At 50.5% G+C, this 19,698-nt stretch overlaps 1 protein-coding gene across 3 annotated transcripts in view; it reads right to left on the bottom strand.

Annotated features, from left to right (window-relative positions):
- TMEM266 (transmembrane protein 266) overlaps nucleotides 1–19,698 on the bottom strand; it is a 131,020-nt gene that overhangs the window by 24,081 nt on the left and 87,241 nt on the right. For all 3 annotated transcript variants that reach the window (XM_042941308.1, XM_042941307.1, XM_042941309.1), the window contains exons 6-8: nucleotides 10,873–10,929; nucleotides 9,619–9,757; nucleotides 5,731–5,846 (exon numbers count right to left, since the gene is read on the bottom strand). In XM_042941308.1, coding sequence (XP_042797242.1) covers nucleotides 5,731–5,846; nucleotides 9,619–9,757; nucleotides 10,873–10,929 — 312 coding nt within the window. The remainder of the gene's footprint in view (nucleotides 1–5,730; nucleotides 5,847–9,618; nucleotides 9,758–10,872; nucleotides 10,930–19,698) is intronic.

Genomic DNA, 19,698 nt, shown 5'->3' with positions numbered 1-19,698 from the left:
CAGGTGCCCTCTCCCTCCCAAATAAACAAAGAAACTTAAAAGAATTTTTTTAAATACATGGAAGCACATTTGTAAGTGGCCACCATTATACAAATGATTTAGTATATTTATTTTCTCTCTCTCCCCTTTTTTTTACATTCCCAGAAAGACTCTGGTAGGCTGGACTTTATATATGTTACTTGACTTAGTCTGATCCTTATAGCATCCTGGTGGCATAAACCTTGTTTCCTCCATTTTTCCAACAAGGAAATCGAGGCCCAGGGATTAAGGGGGAAGCTAGTCATTGGTGGAGTGGAGGTTGGAATCTTGCTTGCTGGCTCCTTGTCTAAGAGGGCTCCCTCCACCCTCCAGGCTGCCCCCACACAGGACTCCTCTTTCAGGGACTGAAGCTTGCCCAGGGCCCAAGACTGTCCTAAGAGGTTCACTGAGCTCCACTGGCCTCCTTGCAGGCTAGGCCTCGAGTCGCCCTAGATACCTGGGTTTTTGCTAATGGTCTCAGGGTGAATGGTACTCAACTTAGAGAACTTCCTTCTGTCCTTCCCAAAGGACCCTGGAGAAAAGAAATAAATTTTGACTGTGAGCCAGGTTGGATCCTATTAACACTGGGCCAAAGGCAAAGCTTACAGGGCAAAGAGCAAGTACAATGGGGACTTCAGAACAGGTTTCAGAATTAGAGCAAGATCCTGCGCACAGCTGTACATAAAGCTTCAGAAGTGGTTTCTTAAGACGAGTTGGAAGAATATACAGTGATTTAGCCGCTGTATCTAAAACAGCTTTAATCTCTGAAGCAGTCAGAACACAGGGACAAAAGCTCATGCTATCTCTCCAAAGGATAGTAACTAGCATCCCACCTCTGGAATCCATCTATGTATCAGCAAAATTAACCCCTAAGGACATCCTGGCCAGGAGTCTCAGACAGAGAGTAAAACACAAGTGAATGAGAAGGAACTTTCATCAGCAGAAGGACTGTTGAATTTGGGGGTCTGAGGCTATCTGCTTCTGTCACAGAAGTGAGCAACCTGGAAGCAGGATGCAGAAGGCCTGCCAGAGCTTAGGCAGGGGAAGACTGACCAACAGAGTATCCTCCTTCCCCGCTGGCCCCAGATTTCCAGAAGGAATCTGTTCAGGGTGAGCTGAGCCCATCAGTCAGAAGAGATGATGGAAATACGGGAAGCAGGGCAATGAGCCACAAGAGTTCTGTTTCCATCCTAATCTTCTAACTGCTGTGTGAAGTTGGGCACACCTCTCCCCCTCTCTGTGCCTCAGATTCCCCCATCCGCCAAATCTAGGATTCTGCCAGATGCCCTCTAAGGATGCTTTCATTTATAACATAAAGTGGTTCTGGGGCACCTGGGGTGTGGCCTGTGGTAAGAAATGAGCTGCCACATGGCACAGAAGATAAAATGTACAAGATATTCATGTAAGAAACCTGCACACTGTGTCACCCAAGAGTCTCTACAGCACTTTACCTCTGTGGTCTTCCTCCCCAAACCCATAACTCCAATCTAGTCATGAGGAAAACATCAGACAAATCCCAACTGAGGAGCATCCTACAAAATACCTGACCAGTACTCCAAATGGTCAATATCATTAAAAACAAGGCAAGTCTGAGGAACTTTTATAGCCAAGAGGAGACTAAAGAGACATGATGACCAAATGTAATGTGGTGTCCTGAATGGGATCCTGGAACAGATAAAAGATGTTAGATAAAAACTAAGGAAACTGGAACAACGAATGGACTCTAATAATAACATACCAATATTGATTTATTAATTGTAAGAAATGCATGATATTAATGTGAGACGGTCTCAGGGAAATTGGGTGTGGGGTATACACGGGAACTCTGTACGATCTTCATGACTTTCCTATAAATCTAAAACCGTTCTAAAAAAATAGTTTATTTTAAAAAGAGCTAAAGATGAGTAAAGTCTTGAGAAATATTTACATAGATTCATCTTGGGGAAAGAGCAGGATGAATGCAAATTTGGTGTTTCATTAAACTGAAATTCTACACACTTCATGGGAAGTTTGGTAAATTTCAACGTTTTAGGTAGTGCATACAAATTCGATTTGGAAATTGCTTTATTAAACTAGGAGAATTCCAGCAGGGAGACAGAACACAGGAGTGTTTGACAAAGATGATTGAAATGACCTGGAGTGGGGTTGGAGGTAGCAGGGAGGTGCGCAGCAGGAAGAGACTCTTAGGAAATGCTGTTGAGACAGCTGAGTAGAGCTGGGTCTGTGCCTGTGGGAGAGCTGCGCTCAGGCTGTGGTTTAAAGATACCCTGGTGCATAATCTGGCCAATGCCTTCAACTGAGCACCAAGAAGCCATATGAATAGAAAAATAATGTAGAAAGACTCTAAGCAAGGTGGGCTGGGAAAGAACAGTATTCCATTAGGACAACTGAGTCTATTCCTGGCTCTAAAAGCCCTCAATCAACTGTGAACTCTTGGGAAAGTCACCACTCCTCAATTTTCTTAACTGTAAAATAAATGGGTGTATGTCAGGGAGGGGCTGGGCTGGCATTAGTTGCCATTCATCATGTGCCGGGTTTTAGGTGACATAATGTCAGAACCATCCTTCAAGGAGTTTTACTATTGCTCTTTTTCAGACTAGGAAAACCAAGGCCCACACAGGTCCCACCAGTGACCAAAGCTACAAGGCCAGGAAGTGGCCAAGCTGGCTTTGCACTCAGGTCTGTTGCTGAAGTCTCTCCTAACCATTCCAGGCGCTATCCTCTCAGAGTGGTTGGCTGCCCTGATAACGCCATGAGCACCCTCATTTTTTAAGGGTATTTGTAGCCCAGTCAAGTCTCAAACCTAGTCCCAAAACACAGGTGGAAATGAGGTAGGTGTCCACTGGCCCCGCCTGTGGAGTGGAGAGCAGCATCCATGGTTCCTCTGCTCTCACCGGGCCCCCTCCCGCCCTCCCTGTGGCCCGCTGGGATTCCAGTCCAGCTGCCTCTTTCTGCTGTCTCAACTAAGATTACAGGCTTCAGGTGTTTTTTAAATTAAAACGGTTTGTTTCTTTCTGTTCATCTCTTTTCCAGATGTCACTACCTAGAGGGAATCTGTCTTTATTTATTGGCTCTTTCCTGTGCAGAATCCAAGGGAGTCTCCCTCTGGCCGAGCCCCCTAGGAAGGAGGGCACATGTGGGGGGTGACCTAAACCAGGACAGCAGGAACACGCGGTCTCTGGGGGCTCAGGACAGGAGTCCTGCTGGAAACTGCTGGGGGTGGGGTTGCCATTAGGGTTTTCTCTCAGCTACGTGGCCCATGTGGTGTTGATGTGAGGCTGCTGTAGGGTCAGCTTGTTCTCTGCCGGGCTGGGAGGCTGTGTGTGAATTTATGAAGGGCAGATATGGCACCCTGTGGGCGTCTATCATGTGGCCACTGAGGCAGAGTGTTCATTTTCCGATTAGACAGTAGACTGAGAGCTGCCTGACTAAGCTCCAGCCAGGTCCTGGATGTCACCCAGATCTGTCCTCTCTCCTCTTCCTCTATATCTCTGTCTGTCCCAAACCTAGGCCTCTCTACCCAGGCATCCTGTCTCCATTCCTGCCCTCACCCATCCTGCCTCCAACAGCAGCCAGAGAGATCCATCAGAAACTCCAAACTGATCAGATCTCCTACCCCTGCTTCTAACACTCCAGGCCTCACCCTTCCCTATAGGCTGGAGCCCAAGCTCCCTGATCAGCCAGGCAGGCCCTTCCCAAGACTGCCTCCAGATCCTCCTACTTTCTCCTGCTGCTCATACTCTGAATGGCCCTAAGCGCCCCTGGTACAACAGCTGCTCTAGTGCCTCACCTGTCCCCTCTGCCAGACATCCGTCTCCAAGAGATCCTGCCCGATGTCAGCTCCCCTGGAAACCCACCACTCTCCTGTCCCCGTGGCATGCAGAGCCCCCAGGCACGTCCCTGCTGAAGCATGCATGCACCAGATTGCCACTGTTTATGGGCCTGCCACACTCCTTGAGTCACCCAGAGCCTCATGAGGGTAGGGGCCAAATCCTCTCCACGACAGTGCTCCTAGAGCCCGGCACAGGTTGGGATGGTGCTGGCTGACCAGATGCATGGGTGAGAAAATGAAGCTGAGTCCAACTACTTAGGGGCTAGGATATTGGTCTTCCTGTCCACAGCTCTGGATAGACCACCCTACACCCAGGATCCCTTGGATAATGTGCTCCTGAGGGCTATGTCCCCTGATGTCCCCTCATCACCCATAAGCATTTTGTGTTCCCAAAGTAGATAAAAAGATTTGGTTCCCTGACAGACATTCCAAGGAGATGATTTTGAAGACTCTGTGTGCCGGTTCCTGTGGGACATTTCTAGGGATCCATTTGTGGTGACATTCCACAGATTTCCCACTCCCCCCACCCCCCCCAGCTCTTCCTCCAGCTATGAGAGGTTGGGGTTGAGGGGCCAAGAGACCCACAATGTGCGGGGCGCTGGGCTGAGGGAAAACATGAGTCAGGCGAGGCCTGCCCTTGTGGAGCAGTCCACTCAGTGGGAGAAGCAGTCCCGGGTGCAAATAATGACAGCCCATGGCAGCAAGTGCCCCGTGCTCTCTGGAGGCCAACAGCAAGGGCTGGTGCGTAAAGGAGCAGTGGCTGTGGTGAAGGGGGAGTGCCATGTTTTGTGGAAAAGCAAAGACTTGCAGGCTGTGCACAAGTTCAATAGGCAGAGCTTGCAAGGGGTAAGGATTCAGGAGAGGGGCACAGCACAACCAAAGCTAAGAGACAGGATGGCATGGGGCTTGTCAGAATGACAGGTGACTCCACCTGACTCCATCAGAGTGTTCACGTACGAGATGAATGAGGCATGAGGTCGACAAGACAGACAGCTGTGTGCGGCCCTCAGACCTCATTGAGAGTGCCTGGGTGCTCGGCTATGGGGCAGGGGGAGGGAACCAAGGGGTGTGCATCCTCACCACACCGCAAGCCAGAAGTGCTCAGCCCCACGTGGGGCAAGTAGCTGGGGCATTCTATGCCTGGATTGGCCCTGGGCACTAAGGGCAGGGGCATAGCTTATGTGGCTCACAGGGCAAGGGGCAGTGGAGTGTCCTCTCCCCAGCAGCCAAGGCGTAGGCCAGAATGACAGTCCATCCTCTCACACACCTTCCACCACCTTGTTAGCTAGTCCCCTCTCTGGCATTCCTACTCTGCGCACTGGGTACTAGAACATTGCTTCACTGGAAGCTGTGTTTCTACAGAGCTCTGGAGCCTTGTTGCAGGACCCAGCTAGACAAGCCCTCTCCCTGGCCCAGCTGTCCAGCCCCCCTGGCTCTGCCGAGCACGGCCTCCCAGGGCCTGTCACCTTTTTCTCTTCCCTGCAGCTCCTAGAAGACAGAGAAGTGCTAACAACTCTTTGGGGTGTCTGTGGTGGGGGGGGGAGGGTCCTGAGTGGTGACTGGCCCGCACTGGTGCCCGCAACCTCTACAGACAGAAGTTGTCCCCTGCTCTAGAGACCACTGAGCTGAGAAGACTCTGATGAACTGAGTTGGTGACTCAGCTGGCTCAGGTTGGAGAGCTGACTGGTCACTGTGGTACCAAAACAAAAGCACCCAGGCCTGGCTGCGCTGAGCAGGAGTGACCTTAGAGACTTGTTTCCCACTCTCGGGGCCTCAGGCTCCCTTTGTGTCTTTGGGGGCCCAGCTGCTCTGGCTTCCTGCAGCTTTAGGCACCAGCAGGGCCCTCAGCCCTGGACAGACTGGAAGTGGTAGGGCGTTACCCCTTGCTCCTGACAGATCTGCGTCAGTCTCTCCAGCTGCTCGTCTTGGATGACCTTGGCCTTCTCGTATTGCTGGATGACCATCTCCATCTCCACCTTCACAGGCAGGACATAAGCTGGAAGAGAGACAGCTCTGTGAAGAACTTGGCAGTAGCAGGGCTCAGGCTGGGAAGGGGCCGGTCCCAGCATTCAGTCAGCAGCAGGTTCAGTCCAGGAGCAGTTCCTAGAGGGGCCAGGGGTGTAGGGCTTGGGGGGAATGTCTAGGTACCCAATAGCATCCAGGCAGTAGAAAAGGGCCAGAATCGTAACCAGTGGTGACTGAGATATGTGTTTTTCTTTTTTTCCCTAGTGATAACACCCTTACTTTTGGCTGTGTGCACAGCTGCCTAGAGCAAGGACTATGTTTTCTAGTCTCCTAGGCAGTTATGGGCAGCCATGAGACCACATTATGGACAATGGGATGAAAGAGGTGTGATGCAGCAGCTTCCAGGAGCTGGTATTGATGAGGAAGTGGAAATATTGGAACCCTCACTCACTGCTGGTGGGAAAGTAAATTGGGGCAGCCACTTTGGAAAAACTCTTTAGGAGTTCCTTAGATGGTTAAACACAGTGACTACATGGCCCAGCGATTCAATTCTTGGAGAAATGAAAACATATGTCCACACAAAAACTTGTACATGAATGTCCACAGCAGCCCAAAGTGGAAACAAACTTAATGCCCATCAGTTGATGGATACAGAAAACGTGCTCCATCCATACAAAGGAGCACTATTCAACAATAAAAAGGAATGAAGTTCTGATACATATGCTACACATGGATGAACCTTGAAGACGTTTTTGCAGGGTGAAAGAAGTCAGACACAGCAGACCACATATCATATGGTTCCATTTCTATGAAATGTTCAGAAGATGCAAATCTATAGAGACAGGAAGTGGATTAGTGACTGCCTAGGGCTGAGAGGCTAATGTGGAGTGACTATTAGTGGGTATGGGCTTTCTTTCTGAAGTGGCAAAAATGCTCTAAGCTTAGATTTTGGTGATATTTGCACGAATCTATGAATATACTAAAAGCCATTGAATTGTGCACTTCAAATGGGTGTTTTACGGTGTGTGACCTATATCTTAATAACAATGTCTAAAAAGAAAAGGCATCTGGAACTTTCCTTTCGCCTCTTTATCTTCGTCTCTTCCTTCTTCCTAGCTGCTGAAATGAGGATGTGATGGCTGGCACCGGAGCAGCCATCTTGGGCCATGGGTGACTTTGTAAAGTAGACTATATGCAGCAGAGCAACAAAATGGGAGGAGCATGGAATCTTGACTACAGAGAGTGCCACATCAGCCCCGGACTTCCTACCTGCAGACTCTCATGTGACAGAAATAAGCTTCTGTTTTGTTTAAGTCCCTGTTATTCTGGGTCTGTTACTCATAGACAATCATATCAATCACTGATGCACACACTGAGACCCAGAGCAGAGAGACTAGACTCTGGATTGGAGGGTCCCAGTGGTAGCCCCATAGGCCCCTCCCTTGGGCAGTTCTCTGGGCTCTGTGGAAGTCAACTCCTGACCCAACCCTTGTGCTCTGGCCTTCACACTCTCATATCTCACAGAACCAAGCTCTTCCTGACTCGACAGAAACCCCAGTCACATGCCTCTATTGCCACTGTATTCTACAATCTCCACATCTCCACTCTTCAAGTCCCTTTTCCACCCACAGTGTCCCACCCTCCAGATGTTCTCTGGCTGCTGCAGGGATCATGCAGAGAAGAGAAAGCATAACTCTTGCTTGCTTCTAAACTTGAGGGCAGCCCACATGTCCTGCAGACCTATCTCCAGGTTCCAGAGGCTGGACCAAGCGGCTTCTGCCTCCTCAGATCTCTGCTGAAGCCAGTTCACACCCAGGGCAAGAGAAACAAATTAATGTCCACACATGCACACAGCACATGCCTATCCTGCAGCTCCCAGTGGCACAGCAATGCCTGATTTGTATCAGGAAAAGGGGAGGGGACAGCTGGGAAGAGTATCACAAGGGCTGTCAAGATCCATCAGTGTGAGGGTGTCCAGCTGTCCACAGCTGGCAGAGAAGAGCCAGAAGGCACTGTTCCTTCCCTGAAGGAATGTTCTCATAAATGGAGCCAAGAGCAGGGCCCTGAGCAGATGGGGGTGAGTGAACGTATGAAGAACACTGGTGGGTGCCAACAATCCTACTTTCCACTTCTGGCTCATCGCCTGCTCTGCTGTGTGACTATTCTCCCTCTTGGTCTCAGTTTCCCCAGTTACCAAATGACAGGAATGGACTAGATGATCTCTCAAAGCCTTCCCACTTGGGCCTTTCAGTTTGATAAAGATTCTGGATTAAGAGATCCCTGACAAGACATCATACCTCACACTGCTAACTGGATAGGATATGGGGTGGGGACAGGGAAAGGGTGCCCTGCCAAGGGATGAGACCTCAGGATGAGGCTGTCCTTTCTGCCTCAGGCTCCCTAGTCCCTGACAAAGGTTGTCGGGGTACTCTCACAGCCACAATTTCTGTCATTTGCAACCAAAATTCAGGGCTGGAATAACTTTAGAGTCTATATACTATACAGTCTATAGTCTTAGCAGTCTATCCCAGTGATTTAAAACTGTTCCAAAGGGCCAGAAGATCCTCAGAGATGCCCCCAGGGAGAAGAGAGGGGGCACGGAGGTGGGCTCTGGCGCCCTGCTCCGAGTCATCCAGAGCAGCCCCACTTTTAATCCATTTTTCACACTGGGTAGCTGCATGAGATTTTGCAGAAGAAAGGAGTTTGCTACTTAAAAAAAAACTTAAAAGCTTAGGACTCCTCATCTGCTCACGCCTTGCCCCTCCATGTGACCACCTGGCCTGAAGCTGCCTGCACTCCAGCAGAAGCCCACCTCCTAGAGGCAGACCAGCCCATCTGTGGGTGGCTCTGTGCCTAGTCTGCCTGAGGAGAGTGGGCCTCCCTGTCATGTCCCCAGAGGTCCAAGGACCATCCTCTGGAACCCAGAGTTGGTCCCACCCTCTTCCCCCTCCCCAGACCACCCATCCCATCCCGGTACCCTGTCCTGTACTTCAGGGACAAGGCTTCTGGTCTCCTCTTCAGCCAAGCATCCCTCCTCTGGGGGGTCACACTCTGGTCTGTCACCACTTTCTGGAAATACATGAACCACCCGGGTCAGGGCATAGCCCTCTAGATGAGGTGGCTCAGGAGGAAGGGTGGCCTTGCCTCTGATGGTAGCAAAGGCAATGATAAAGTGGAATGGATCAGACACTCACTGGGATGGACACCTAGATGGGAGCATGTGCTACTAAAACTGGGTGAAGCACCAGCCAAAACCCAAACCAAGCCAGCAACTCCCATAGAAACCTTCTCTAGTTGTTTGCAGCTCGACAGGCTTGGGAGGGGCACCCCCCTGCTGGACACGCAGGTGAGATGGACCCTGCGGGGAGCAACACCTTGACCAGTAACCTGGACAAAGCCAGTGGCGAGTCTGCAGGCAGCAGGGAGCCAGGGTAGGTGTGTGTTGGAACGCTCAGGATGTACAAAGCCACTGCTCCCAGAATAGCAGGCCCTGCTGTGAGCACTCACATGAAGGGCTGGCCATCCAGACATACAATAAATAGTTATGTGGTAATGAACACTCAAGTGTTTGCACGTGACATCTGGCCAGTACGTGTGGTTCCTGAACACATGACATCAAGTGAGCAGTGACAGGCTTGGTCTCTCCATTGCCAATAGTTTCCATCCTCCAATCCCTGAGGCTGGCGGGGTCATCCCTCCCTCCCACCCCATATCACATGGTCTCTCTCCTAGTTGATAGCTCCATGTTCTATAGCAGCCACCTACCACCCTGCCAGCTCTGCTGACCCATTTGGACCACTCACCATCAATGACCCTCTTCACCCGCCAGATCCGGAGCATGATAATGAGGCTGATGGCGTCCCAGGGGCTCCTGGGCCCATTAGCCACGGTGGACGCCACCATCGGGGCCAAGGACAGGATGATCACAGCCCCGTCAAACACCTGTGAGAGGAATTGGATTTCAGTGCCCTGGGCCACCTTCCTGAATGTCCCAGAAACAGGCAAAGCATCTGGTGCTGGCCAGTTTCTCCAGGAGGTCTGTTTCCACATCAGAAGGTCACCCTTATCCGTGGCTGCCTCTCCTGAAAGTCCTCAGTCTTTAGGGACCTCCCACTCGCAGACATGCCCCTGAGCACTCTTTCCTCTTAGAGACCTCAGCCCATCCCCAGCCTTTGTTCAGATGGCCTTGGGTTGCTTCCAGCATCTTGTCCCTTGGGATGGGGACTGCATTCCATGTCCCAGAGTTCCTGTTCCAGCCTTGCTGAATCCCTCACTGGCAGTGGGGGCTGAACGCAGGATCCTTCCCCTGGGGTAACAGGAGCCCAGAGCCTGTATCTCATTTCTATCTGGCATTGAGTCTCTCACCGTGCAGGGAGGCAGGGCTAGGAGAGGAGGGGGCCCAGCATGGGCGATACAGCCTTGGGCCCTGACCTTCTATCTGCCTGTTCCAGCTTGGCCTTGATCTGTGACTTCCATGGGCCAGGCCTCTATGTTTGCTCCCAGCATTAGGCCCAAAGAGGCTAAAATGTGGATGTTGGGTGGGGTTGGGGGTGAGGAAGCAGTTGGGCAGCAGACACTAACCACTTTGCCTTGTCCTAAGTGCACAAAACCCCCAGCAACAGCCAGCCTTCCTTGGCACCTCATCTCCACCCACTGCACCCAACCCCCTACATGATGCAGAGCAGCTGGATGTTCTACAGAGACACAGGCTGGGAGGAGCCTGTATGGTTTCCTGTCCAGCTCTCCAACCACCAGGCCATTTTAGAGTGGACTTACTTGTTTGAAAACACCTTTCACAGCTTTTCCAAATGATTCAAGAATACCTTTTCAAATTTTGCAGAATTTAGAGAAGTTTTAGACTGTCCCTTTGCCAGGAACCTTCTCAGTCTGCCCGCCTCCCGACCCTCAACAGCACAGCTGCAGGGACTCCTGCATCCAGTGTGGGAGGACAGGGCCTTTTTGATGCTCCCACCCTGAGGTGGGTGGGACAGTGGCATTTTCCAGCTCCCAGGATGGCTAAGCGTAGGTAGGGGGTAGGTGTGGACACTGGCCTTTACCTCTATTTTGTTTTCGATGTAATCCCAGATCCCAAGTACTATAATCCGCAGAACAGTCTGAGGAGAGGAAATGAAAGAAGAGGTTATGTTTACTGCTCTCCAGCCCCTGCCCCTCCCCCTAGCAGAGAAGATTCTGGAGCTCAGAATCAGGGTGGGCCACTGCCTCCTTATTCAGTAATGGGAACCGTCTTCACTATCTGCTGAGTGTTTCTCAGACCACATGCCCTCTCCACCACAGGTCGAGTGCCTCAGCTCCAGTCTGCATCACCATCACCATCACCATCTGTGCAACCCCTCCCCACCACCTGCCCCTGCTCAACACCCTGCAGTGCAGAATATACCTGGATCCTTTGAAACAACACTCAAACCTGTCTCCCTCTCCAGAGTCACCTCCTGCACTCCTGTCATGCCACAAATCTACAAACATGCAAGCTCTTTCCTCTTTCACCTTGTCTTTGCATGTGGCAGACTGACAGTTCACTCCTCTTCCCTTTAATCTCTTCTCTTTTTATTTGAGAGAGAGAGAGAGAGAGAGACAGAGAGAGAGAGAGAGAGCATGCACAAGTGCAGGGAGGGGGAGGATGAGAGGGGGAAAGAGTGAGAATCTCATGCAAGCTCTATGCCCAGTGCAAAGCCTGACGTGGGCTCCATCCCATGACCCTGGGATCATGACCTGAGCCAAAATCAAGAGCTGGACACTCATCTGACTGAGCCACCCAAGTGGCCCTCTTCTCTCTTCAAGAATAATTGGATAATTAGCATGGTTACGAAGCCAAAGACGATACTTCCCAGCCCTGTAGGCACTAGGTTCCTTCTCCTCTTTCCCTCTTCCCAAAGACTAGAATGTGGGTGTGTAGGTATGGTGGTGAACCATCTTCAGGTAGGGAGGGCAGGGCAAGATGAAGCATCCTGGGTCCCCACTAGCCCCACACCACCATGTCTGCTTTCACTGTTTACTCCACCTGTCCTTCTGTGAGAGAGAAATGAACCCTGTGTTGTTGAAGCCCCATTGTATTTTCTGTTTTCTTGTTGGAGCAGCTTGGCCTATGTGCTAACCATCAGGGCCATTTCCCTTCTCTGCCTGGAAAGGGCCTTCCTGTCCTTCTGGCATCTGCTCGAGTGTCACCTCTGTGAAGTTCTTCCACATTCCCCAGGCTCAGTGCCTCTTTCCTTGGCATTCCTGTAGAACTTGAACACCAATAACTCTCCACTACACTTCATCGTAGCTTGTGGTGATTACCTCCGTGATCCCCCAATCAAGGCTCAAGAGACACTGATTTCTCTCCATTACCCCAAATCCCTGACATAGAGTAGACACTGAATGATTATACAGTTTGAGTGAATGAACAAATGCATGCATGAATGACTAATTCCTTAAAACCCTCAGTAATTCACTCCAATGCCGTACCTTCAGGAGAGGCTTCCTCACCAACAGTACATCTTTCTACAAAGAGAATATTTAAAAGCTGGTCTCATATTACTGGTACATTTGTCTGTAGGCCCTTCCTTAAACCAAGATGACTAGTTCACAGTAATTCACACCAGGTGGTGTCCCTTCTCCCACATGCTGCAGTACAAGGCCAGCCATCTGGACTCAACAAAGCTGCAGAAAGCCCATGGATCTTCACCCACATTTATGCCACAAAAAGGCTTAGCTGATAAAATTCCCCTCTTCCTTAGAAAAGACTATTCTGACTTCCACGAGGGCATGAGTAGGTGGGACACAGGTGGCATCTCTGAGAACAGAGAGGGTCATACAGCAGCCTGATGTCCGTTCCCACATGGCTTCCTTATCTACAGGTTGGAGGACCCATGCTTCACTACAAGACAGCTCTAAGTGAGTGGAGAGAAATCTGGGTTGAGGTCCAAGATATCCTGAAGTTACAGCTCAGTAACAGGCTGGTTGTGTAGCCTTGGGCAAGTCAAATCCCCTCTCTGGGCCTGTTTCCTCTCTGCCAGAGAGATGGGTTATAGGATATGAATCTTCCAATTCTTTATGAAACTAACCTTTGCCATGTACTCATACCAATAGGTGCCAGGCCGTGGGCCAGCCCGCCTTACATGTGATTCTCACTTTGCAGAAAGGGAAGCTGAAGCTCAGAGAGGTTAAGGAAGCTGCCCGGGGTCCTTCAGGCATTGCATGGTGAGCTGACATTTGGACTCAGAAGTTGACTCTGCATGTTACACTCAAGTGGCATAAAAACACCACACATGGGCCTGGGTTTTTTGTTGTTGTTGTTGTTGCTGTTCATTCTAACTTGTGCTGACATTGAAATTTGGTGTTTGTCTCCTCTGAAATGTTACACCAGCCACATCTACTCCAAATTCCCAACTGTGAGGTTTCCAAGGCAAAAAGTCCAGGCCAGGACAGGGGGGAACAAGGCCTGGTCCAAACAGGACTTCTCTGGCTGCTGCTTCTCCTCCTTTTTTCTGTTTCAAGATTGTGGTAAAATACACAGAACATGAATTTTACCATTTTAACTATTTCTAAAAGTGTACTGTGGGATTAAGTACATTCACATTGTCACACAACCATCACCACCATCCATCTCCAGAAGTTTTTCATCATTTACATTAAATACTAACTACCCCCTCTCCCTCCCCACCCCCCCCCCCCCCCCCCCCTGTCAACCACCATTCTCCTTTCTGTCTCTGAGCCTCACTGTGTTCTGGGAACCTCATATAAAAGGAATCATCTCACTTCTCTATAAACAAGGCAGCAGCCCAGGGGATATGGGGTTGGGGGAGGAAGAGGGAGCTGGCCAGGCATGAGACTCAGCCAGACACCCCCCCCCCCCCCAATGAGGGGATGAGCAGGCATCACACATGAAGCCCTGTGCTCCAGGAAGGGATGGAAGTTTAATGGGTGGATGACTGAAGTAGTGATGTATAAACAAGCAGAACAGCTGGAGCACTGGCTACCTGCCTCCCTCCAGGCTGGCTCATCCACGTGGGATCTATCCTCTGAGGCCTGGCTCAGCTCACCCTCCTCTGGGGAAGCCTTTCCTTCCTAACCCAGCCCATGGAAACAGAACAGCCAAAGGCAGCCGTGGAAACACCTCCTGGTCCAGCCTCCTGGCATAGATGGGGAAATGGCGGCCTGGAGACAGCTGCTCCAAAATCAGAGTCAAAGCCAGAATGAGAACGCAGCTCTGAAACACCCCACCTGGTGGCTTTCCCCTGCAGCATCTTTTGCCGGGATCCCTCATCCATGGAGACAGGGACCTGGCCACACTGCCCTGCCAAGGGCTGACCAATCCAGCGAAGGCTATGTTTCTCAATGTACAGGCAAGGACACCCTGCTTCAGCAGCATCTGGGGATTTGTCTACAGTGCAGATTCCTGGGGTCTCATGGAGATCCAGATATCAGAATCTCTGGGTGCAGGGCCCAGGAGCATGCGTTTTTAACAAACTTCCCCCAGGGCGTCCACCAGAACCACAGGGATGTATAAAGTGACAATTTCACGAGTGAAAACAGGGAGGCTGCATGCCCTGATGCAAGAAGGAGAAAGAGCATTATATGAGGAGTCAAAAGTCTGATCCTCTTTCTGTTTCTGACCAGCCCTTACTGACCACGTGACATCGGCTGGAACAAAGGGCGACGAGCACCCCATGCCGCCTGCCTCCCCGAAGCTCCACGGGGAAAGACAAGTGCAGGGCAATGAGGTGGGACTATTTTACCACCCACTCCCACCCCTAGGACTCTCGGTCCTGCAATCCTGCCCCCCAAAGTTGCAAAGGGCTTTGAGGAAGGGTCCAAGGGAACCCAAATCCTCAGCTCAACCTGCCTCTTTCCCACCTGGAACTCAGGGTTTTCAGCCTCCTTTGTTCCAACCTTGCCTTCAGGAGACAAGGATGCTCTGACACGTGAGATAGGCCAAAGTCTTAGCAAAACTTCATGGATAGTATCATTTGAGTATTACTATAAGCCCAGCTCTCATGCCATCTTACAGATGCAGAAACAGGCTCAGGGAGAAACAGATAAACAGGGTCTTCAAGTCCCTCTTCCTTCTACCACAAGTACCCTCAGAAAGCCCTGTTTTCTGGAAGGATACTTCTCTTCTCTCCCCAGAGAAGGGATTCAGGCTTCAGGTAACAGGAGGGCAGAGTGAGAACCTTGCATCTGCTCCAGGCCCTGTGTTAGTCAGGTGGCAGCAAGGCCTCCTGCCCTTCCTGCTGAGGCCCAAGCCTCATGTTTTAGGGGACTGAGCTTCTCTCCCTGGGATAGGGTCTGATGAGCTCCTAGGGTTTGGGAACCTTGGGGGACACAGGCAGAAGCACCTGTTGGTCTGTAAGATGCCTCTATGCGAATTTTTCAAAGGTACTAATTTTCCAGGCAGAGGGAGATCCTGGTTCACAGCTTGGTGAGCTGAGCGGGGGCTGGCACCCTTGCTCTCTGCAAAACCATTCTGAAACCAGGCCTACCAGTGGGGGAGAACGGGGCAGTGCATGCCTGGCCCTGAGCCTGTGTCCCTGTAACCCTGCAGCTGGCCAGGGTGGGGAGGTGCAGGCTGGCCTAAGGAATACCCACAGTGCGTACTAGGTGCAGAGGGCTGGCCCCAAGCACTTCTTCAAGGAACAAATCTACTCTTGGGCAAATTTTCCCTGCAAAGAGAGCTGCTGGCTCCCTCCTCCAAGTAACCCCCAGACCCAGAGTTAAACTAGAGCAGCAAGAGGAAAACGTGGAATCCACATTCCAGTTTTGAGGAAAAATTAAGAAATGTGGGAGGGGCTGAAAGCACTCCTGAATTGGTGTGCAGAAGAAAGGTTTTGGGGTAACAAGTGCAGGTTGAGGGGTGATAGTGGGGCAGTACAACAGTGTCTCCTAGGCTTAGGCATCGACAAAACAGGAGCAGAGGGACCAGCTTCACTCCTCTATCCGCACACAGTCAAAACCCATGGAGACAGAGCACGATGAGCCAGACATAGCCCCCTCCCCAGGAGGGTGGCCTCTTGCCTAGGGATCTAAATGTGAGCCCCCTCCACATGCAATAGCCAATACCTCTGGGGGACATGGGTTCACAGGTCCCTGGTGCTAGGTTCATTTTGACAGGAGGTTCCCAGCTACCTTAAAAGAATGGGTACAAGACCTGCAGGGTAGAGAATGGGGTGGTGGACCACATGACCAAATGTTAGTCCCTTGAACACTGACTGTGTGCTCTCTGTGCCCACCCTGGGGTAAGGAGGCAGACTGAAACACACAGATGTGCAAAGTTGAGTTCCAGAACTTCCACTCAGCCTAGAAACCTTTTTAGTTTCCTCCATTCTAAAAAATCCCTCACTGACCCCATGTCTCCCTTAAGCCACTCTCCTCTCTCTTCTCCCAGGTTTTGAAGAGGTGTCTCCACTTAACCCACCGCAATCTGACATGAGCCCACCACAGCAGTGGAACCACTTACACCTTGGTTACTGATGACTATTTGTTGTCAGATCTCATGGATGATGTCCTGCAATTAATCTTAGTCTGGCAGCGTGTGGGGCACTGAGCACATCCCTGCTCTTCAAGGACTCCTCTTTCCTCTCCAGGGAGCCGCATGCTCTGCGTTCTCCTCCCACTGCCCTGCCTATATCTTCTCGGTTACCTTTGCAGATTTCTTTTCCTCCCTCCATACCAAGATTATTTCCCAGGGCTCCAGTTTCTTCTCTTTTTCCTCCCCACATCCCTGGACGATCGTACCGTTGGCTGCAACTCCCACCAATATCCTGAAGCCCCCTAAGTCCATGTGTCCGGCTTAGGCCTCCTCCTGCTGTAGTTCTGACTTGGCAAACCCCATCACTATCCCCTCTCTGTCTTGTCTTCTCCACTGCTACCCTCCCTCCCAACCCCTGGCCACCAGTGATGAACATTCCCAAGTCCCACAAAATACAGCTCTTTAATTCATCTCCAGTTTGTCCCTTCCTCCACCTCTACTTGCACTTTCTGGTTCAAACCTTTAACCCCGCACAGCTGAGCCATGCCTCCTACATGGTCTCCAAATTCCAGTCTTCCTCCTTCCTCCAAACCCAGCTCTCAGGGTGATTTCTCTAAAAAGCCAATTTCATCATTCCCCATCATGTCCCTCTTCTGCCTGGAGGCCTCCCGGGTCTCCCCACCGCCCTTGGATCAAGACCCCAATTCCTGAGCAAGGCACTGAGGGGCCTTTGTGACCTGGCCTTGCCTGGGTTCTCAGGATGTCTTGCCACCTCCACTGCCATAGTCAACAACCAGACACGTGGTGTCAGCTCACGGCTCTTGCCCTTCTGCATTCTGTGACTGCCGTCTGAGGTCCTTCTATCTCACCCACCTGGAAGCTCACACATCTGCAGACAGATTGCTTCCCCTCTAAGGTCTTCCATGACTGCCTTAAGCTTGAACTTAAGCTCCTTTCCTGGCTCTCTCAATACATACATTTGCTTCCTAGCCAACTACAGCCAACTTACAACCCAGCACCACCTACAGTGCATCACAGAGTCACTTAGAAATGTTGGCTAAATGAATAAATAAATAAGAGCTTCCATTTGTCAAGTGCCTCTGTATTAGGAGGGATGATGGTTAATTTTATGTGTCAACTTGACTGGACCATTGAAAAAGTTTCACTGGACATAGACCAAATTAACAGTGGTTGTCTGTGGGTGATAAGAATATGGGTGATTTTTATTTTCTTATTTTGGCTTGTTTATATTTTCTTAATTTTCTACAATAGCCAGAATTATCCTTGTAAACATGAAGATTATTTCATAAAAAAAAAATTATTTTGTGATTGGATAGAGCCTCAGTGCTTACTCTAATGTAGATGAAGCATGAGAAGTCACCAGGGACCCAACCTATGGATTCTCTTGTCTGGTGGCTCCCAGCTCTTTTTGAATGTTACCCTGATGGCCCAGAATGAGGTCCCAGTCTGCTTCTGAGGCCAAGGGCCAGTGAGGACAGGCTTCTTTCCTACTAGGTACCTCCTCCAGGAGTTAGAAGTATTATCCCAGTTCTCCCCACTTGCCCAGATCAGTTGTTCCTAAGAATGTGGTGGTAAGGTGCACCTGGGTGGGTCAGTCAGTTAAGCATAGGACTCTTGATTTTGGCTCAGGTTGTGATCTCGCGGTTCATGGGACTGAGTCCCAAGTTGGGCTCTGTGTTAACAGTGTGCAGCCTGTTTGGGATTTTCTTTCTGCCCCACTCCCTCAGTCTCTCTTTCTCTCAACACAAACAAACAAACAAATAAAGGATGTGAGGTAAGCGGAACATTCTGGACCTGAAATTATTCCTAGAATCTCAGAGCTGGAGGGAGAACCTTAAATGCTATGTCGCATGGCCCAACACCTTTCCGTTGTTTTCATCCCTTATCCAGTAGCTCAATGAGTGGGTCATTTGCCTGAGCCTGCAAACTTCCAATGACAGTGAGCTTGACACTATCTAAAGTAGTACATTCCAACTTGTCTAGAAAATTCATCTCTGTATCCGACTTTCACGCTCCCTAAGATCACTGCCAAGGTCGTGGCAAATGAAAAAATGGAAATGAGATTTTGAAGAATAATTTCTCAAATATTTATTCACTCCTTCAATGATGAGTGTTAGATGCCCAGTCCCATATCAGGTGATCAGGGGAGACAGAAGAATATACTAAGGCTCCTGTCCTACTGCTCACAGCAGAAGGGGAGGCAAAACCTGGGCCCAAGGGAGTGAAATAACAATGGGTTCAGCTCAGAGTAGGGGAGATCTACATGGGCTGGTGAGGACAGGATGCCTGAAAGAGGTGAAGGAGGGGGACCTGGGCTGAGCCTTGAAGGAAGGGAAGGTGTCAGAAAAGCAGTAGCAAGCGGGACAGTCCTTCCAGGCAGAAATCACAGGCATTTCCAAAATAAGTACATGGAATTTGACAGGGCCTCCACTAGCTTATGTGGTACCTCCATGCAAATGGGGAGGTTCCTGACCCTATGGCGCCTCTATCTACTGGAAAACGGTTATAATATACTCACTTTACAAATGAGACATTTGGCTGCCATCTTCCAGGAAAGTGTCACAACACACAAACAGATCTATAATGTGAGTTACCCCCTTTCACGTCCACATAACCCTGCATAGTGGCATTGTTTTTTTTTTTTATCTCTGCACAGTACCAGGTGGGGCCTGGTTGGGGTATGAGGACAAAGGGCTCCTGGCAGTGCTGAAAAAGCAGCAACAAGTCACTGCAGACTTGCTCTAGTGCCAGCCCAACAGAGGCGGGAGGCACAGGCTGGGGATGGCAGGATCGAACCTTCTAAATCAAGTCTGGTCCCTCTAGAAGTCCACTGCTCTGGGCTCTTACCCACTTCTTTCTCTTCAGTCTGTTTAAGGCATGTTCATAAACCTAACAGGCTTTTCCCGTGAGGTGGCGGGGCAGCTGCTATTCACGTTACAGATGGGGCAAGGGAAGTCAGAAGTGGCAGGATGGGCAGGGACTCCCTCGGCTGGGGGTGAGGCAGGTCTGGGACCCTGATTTCCTTCCACCTCTCTGGAAGTTGGAAAGGGAGACAGAAATTAAACTCTCCCCTGAGGGCAAGCAGTGGCTCCACCTCAGGTGGGGTCAGAAAGGCAGCCTCTAGGACAGCTCCAATTCCTTCAGGTCAAAGATGGGGGAAGCCAAGACACAGAGAGAGGCGGTGACTTGCCCAAGGACATATAGCAAGTCAGTGGCCAAACAGGCTCCCTTCTGTTGAGTTCTCATGGGGCTCTGAAGGTACGCAACGGCATCCTCATCTCTCAGCATAAAGCATTCTACCACCCTCTTGCCTTCTGTGTGGTTACTGAGGCTCACTCCTGCTTGGAAGCAGCAGGTAGGAGGGGGACCCCCTCATGAATCCAGAATCTTGGGG

The sequence above is a fragment of the Panthera leo genome, chromosome B3, assembly GCF_018350215.1.
Source record: "Panthera leo isolate Ple1 chromosome B3, P.leo_Ple1_pat1.1, whole genome shotgun sequence".
Lineage (NCBI taxonomy): Eukaryota > Metazoa > Chordata > Mammalia > Carnivora > Felidae > Panthera > Panthera leo.
Note: the sequence above shows the minus strand (reverse complement) of the source record. Positions and strands in the feature narration are given on the sequence as shown.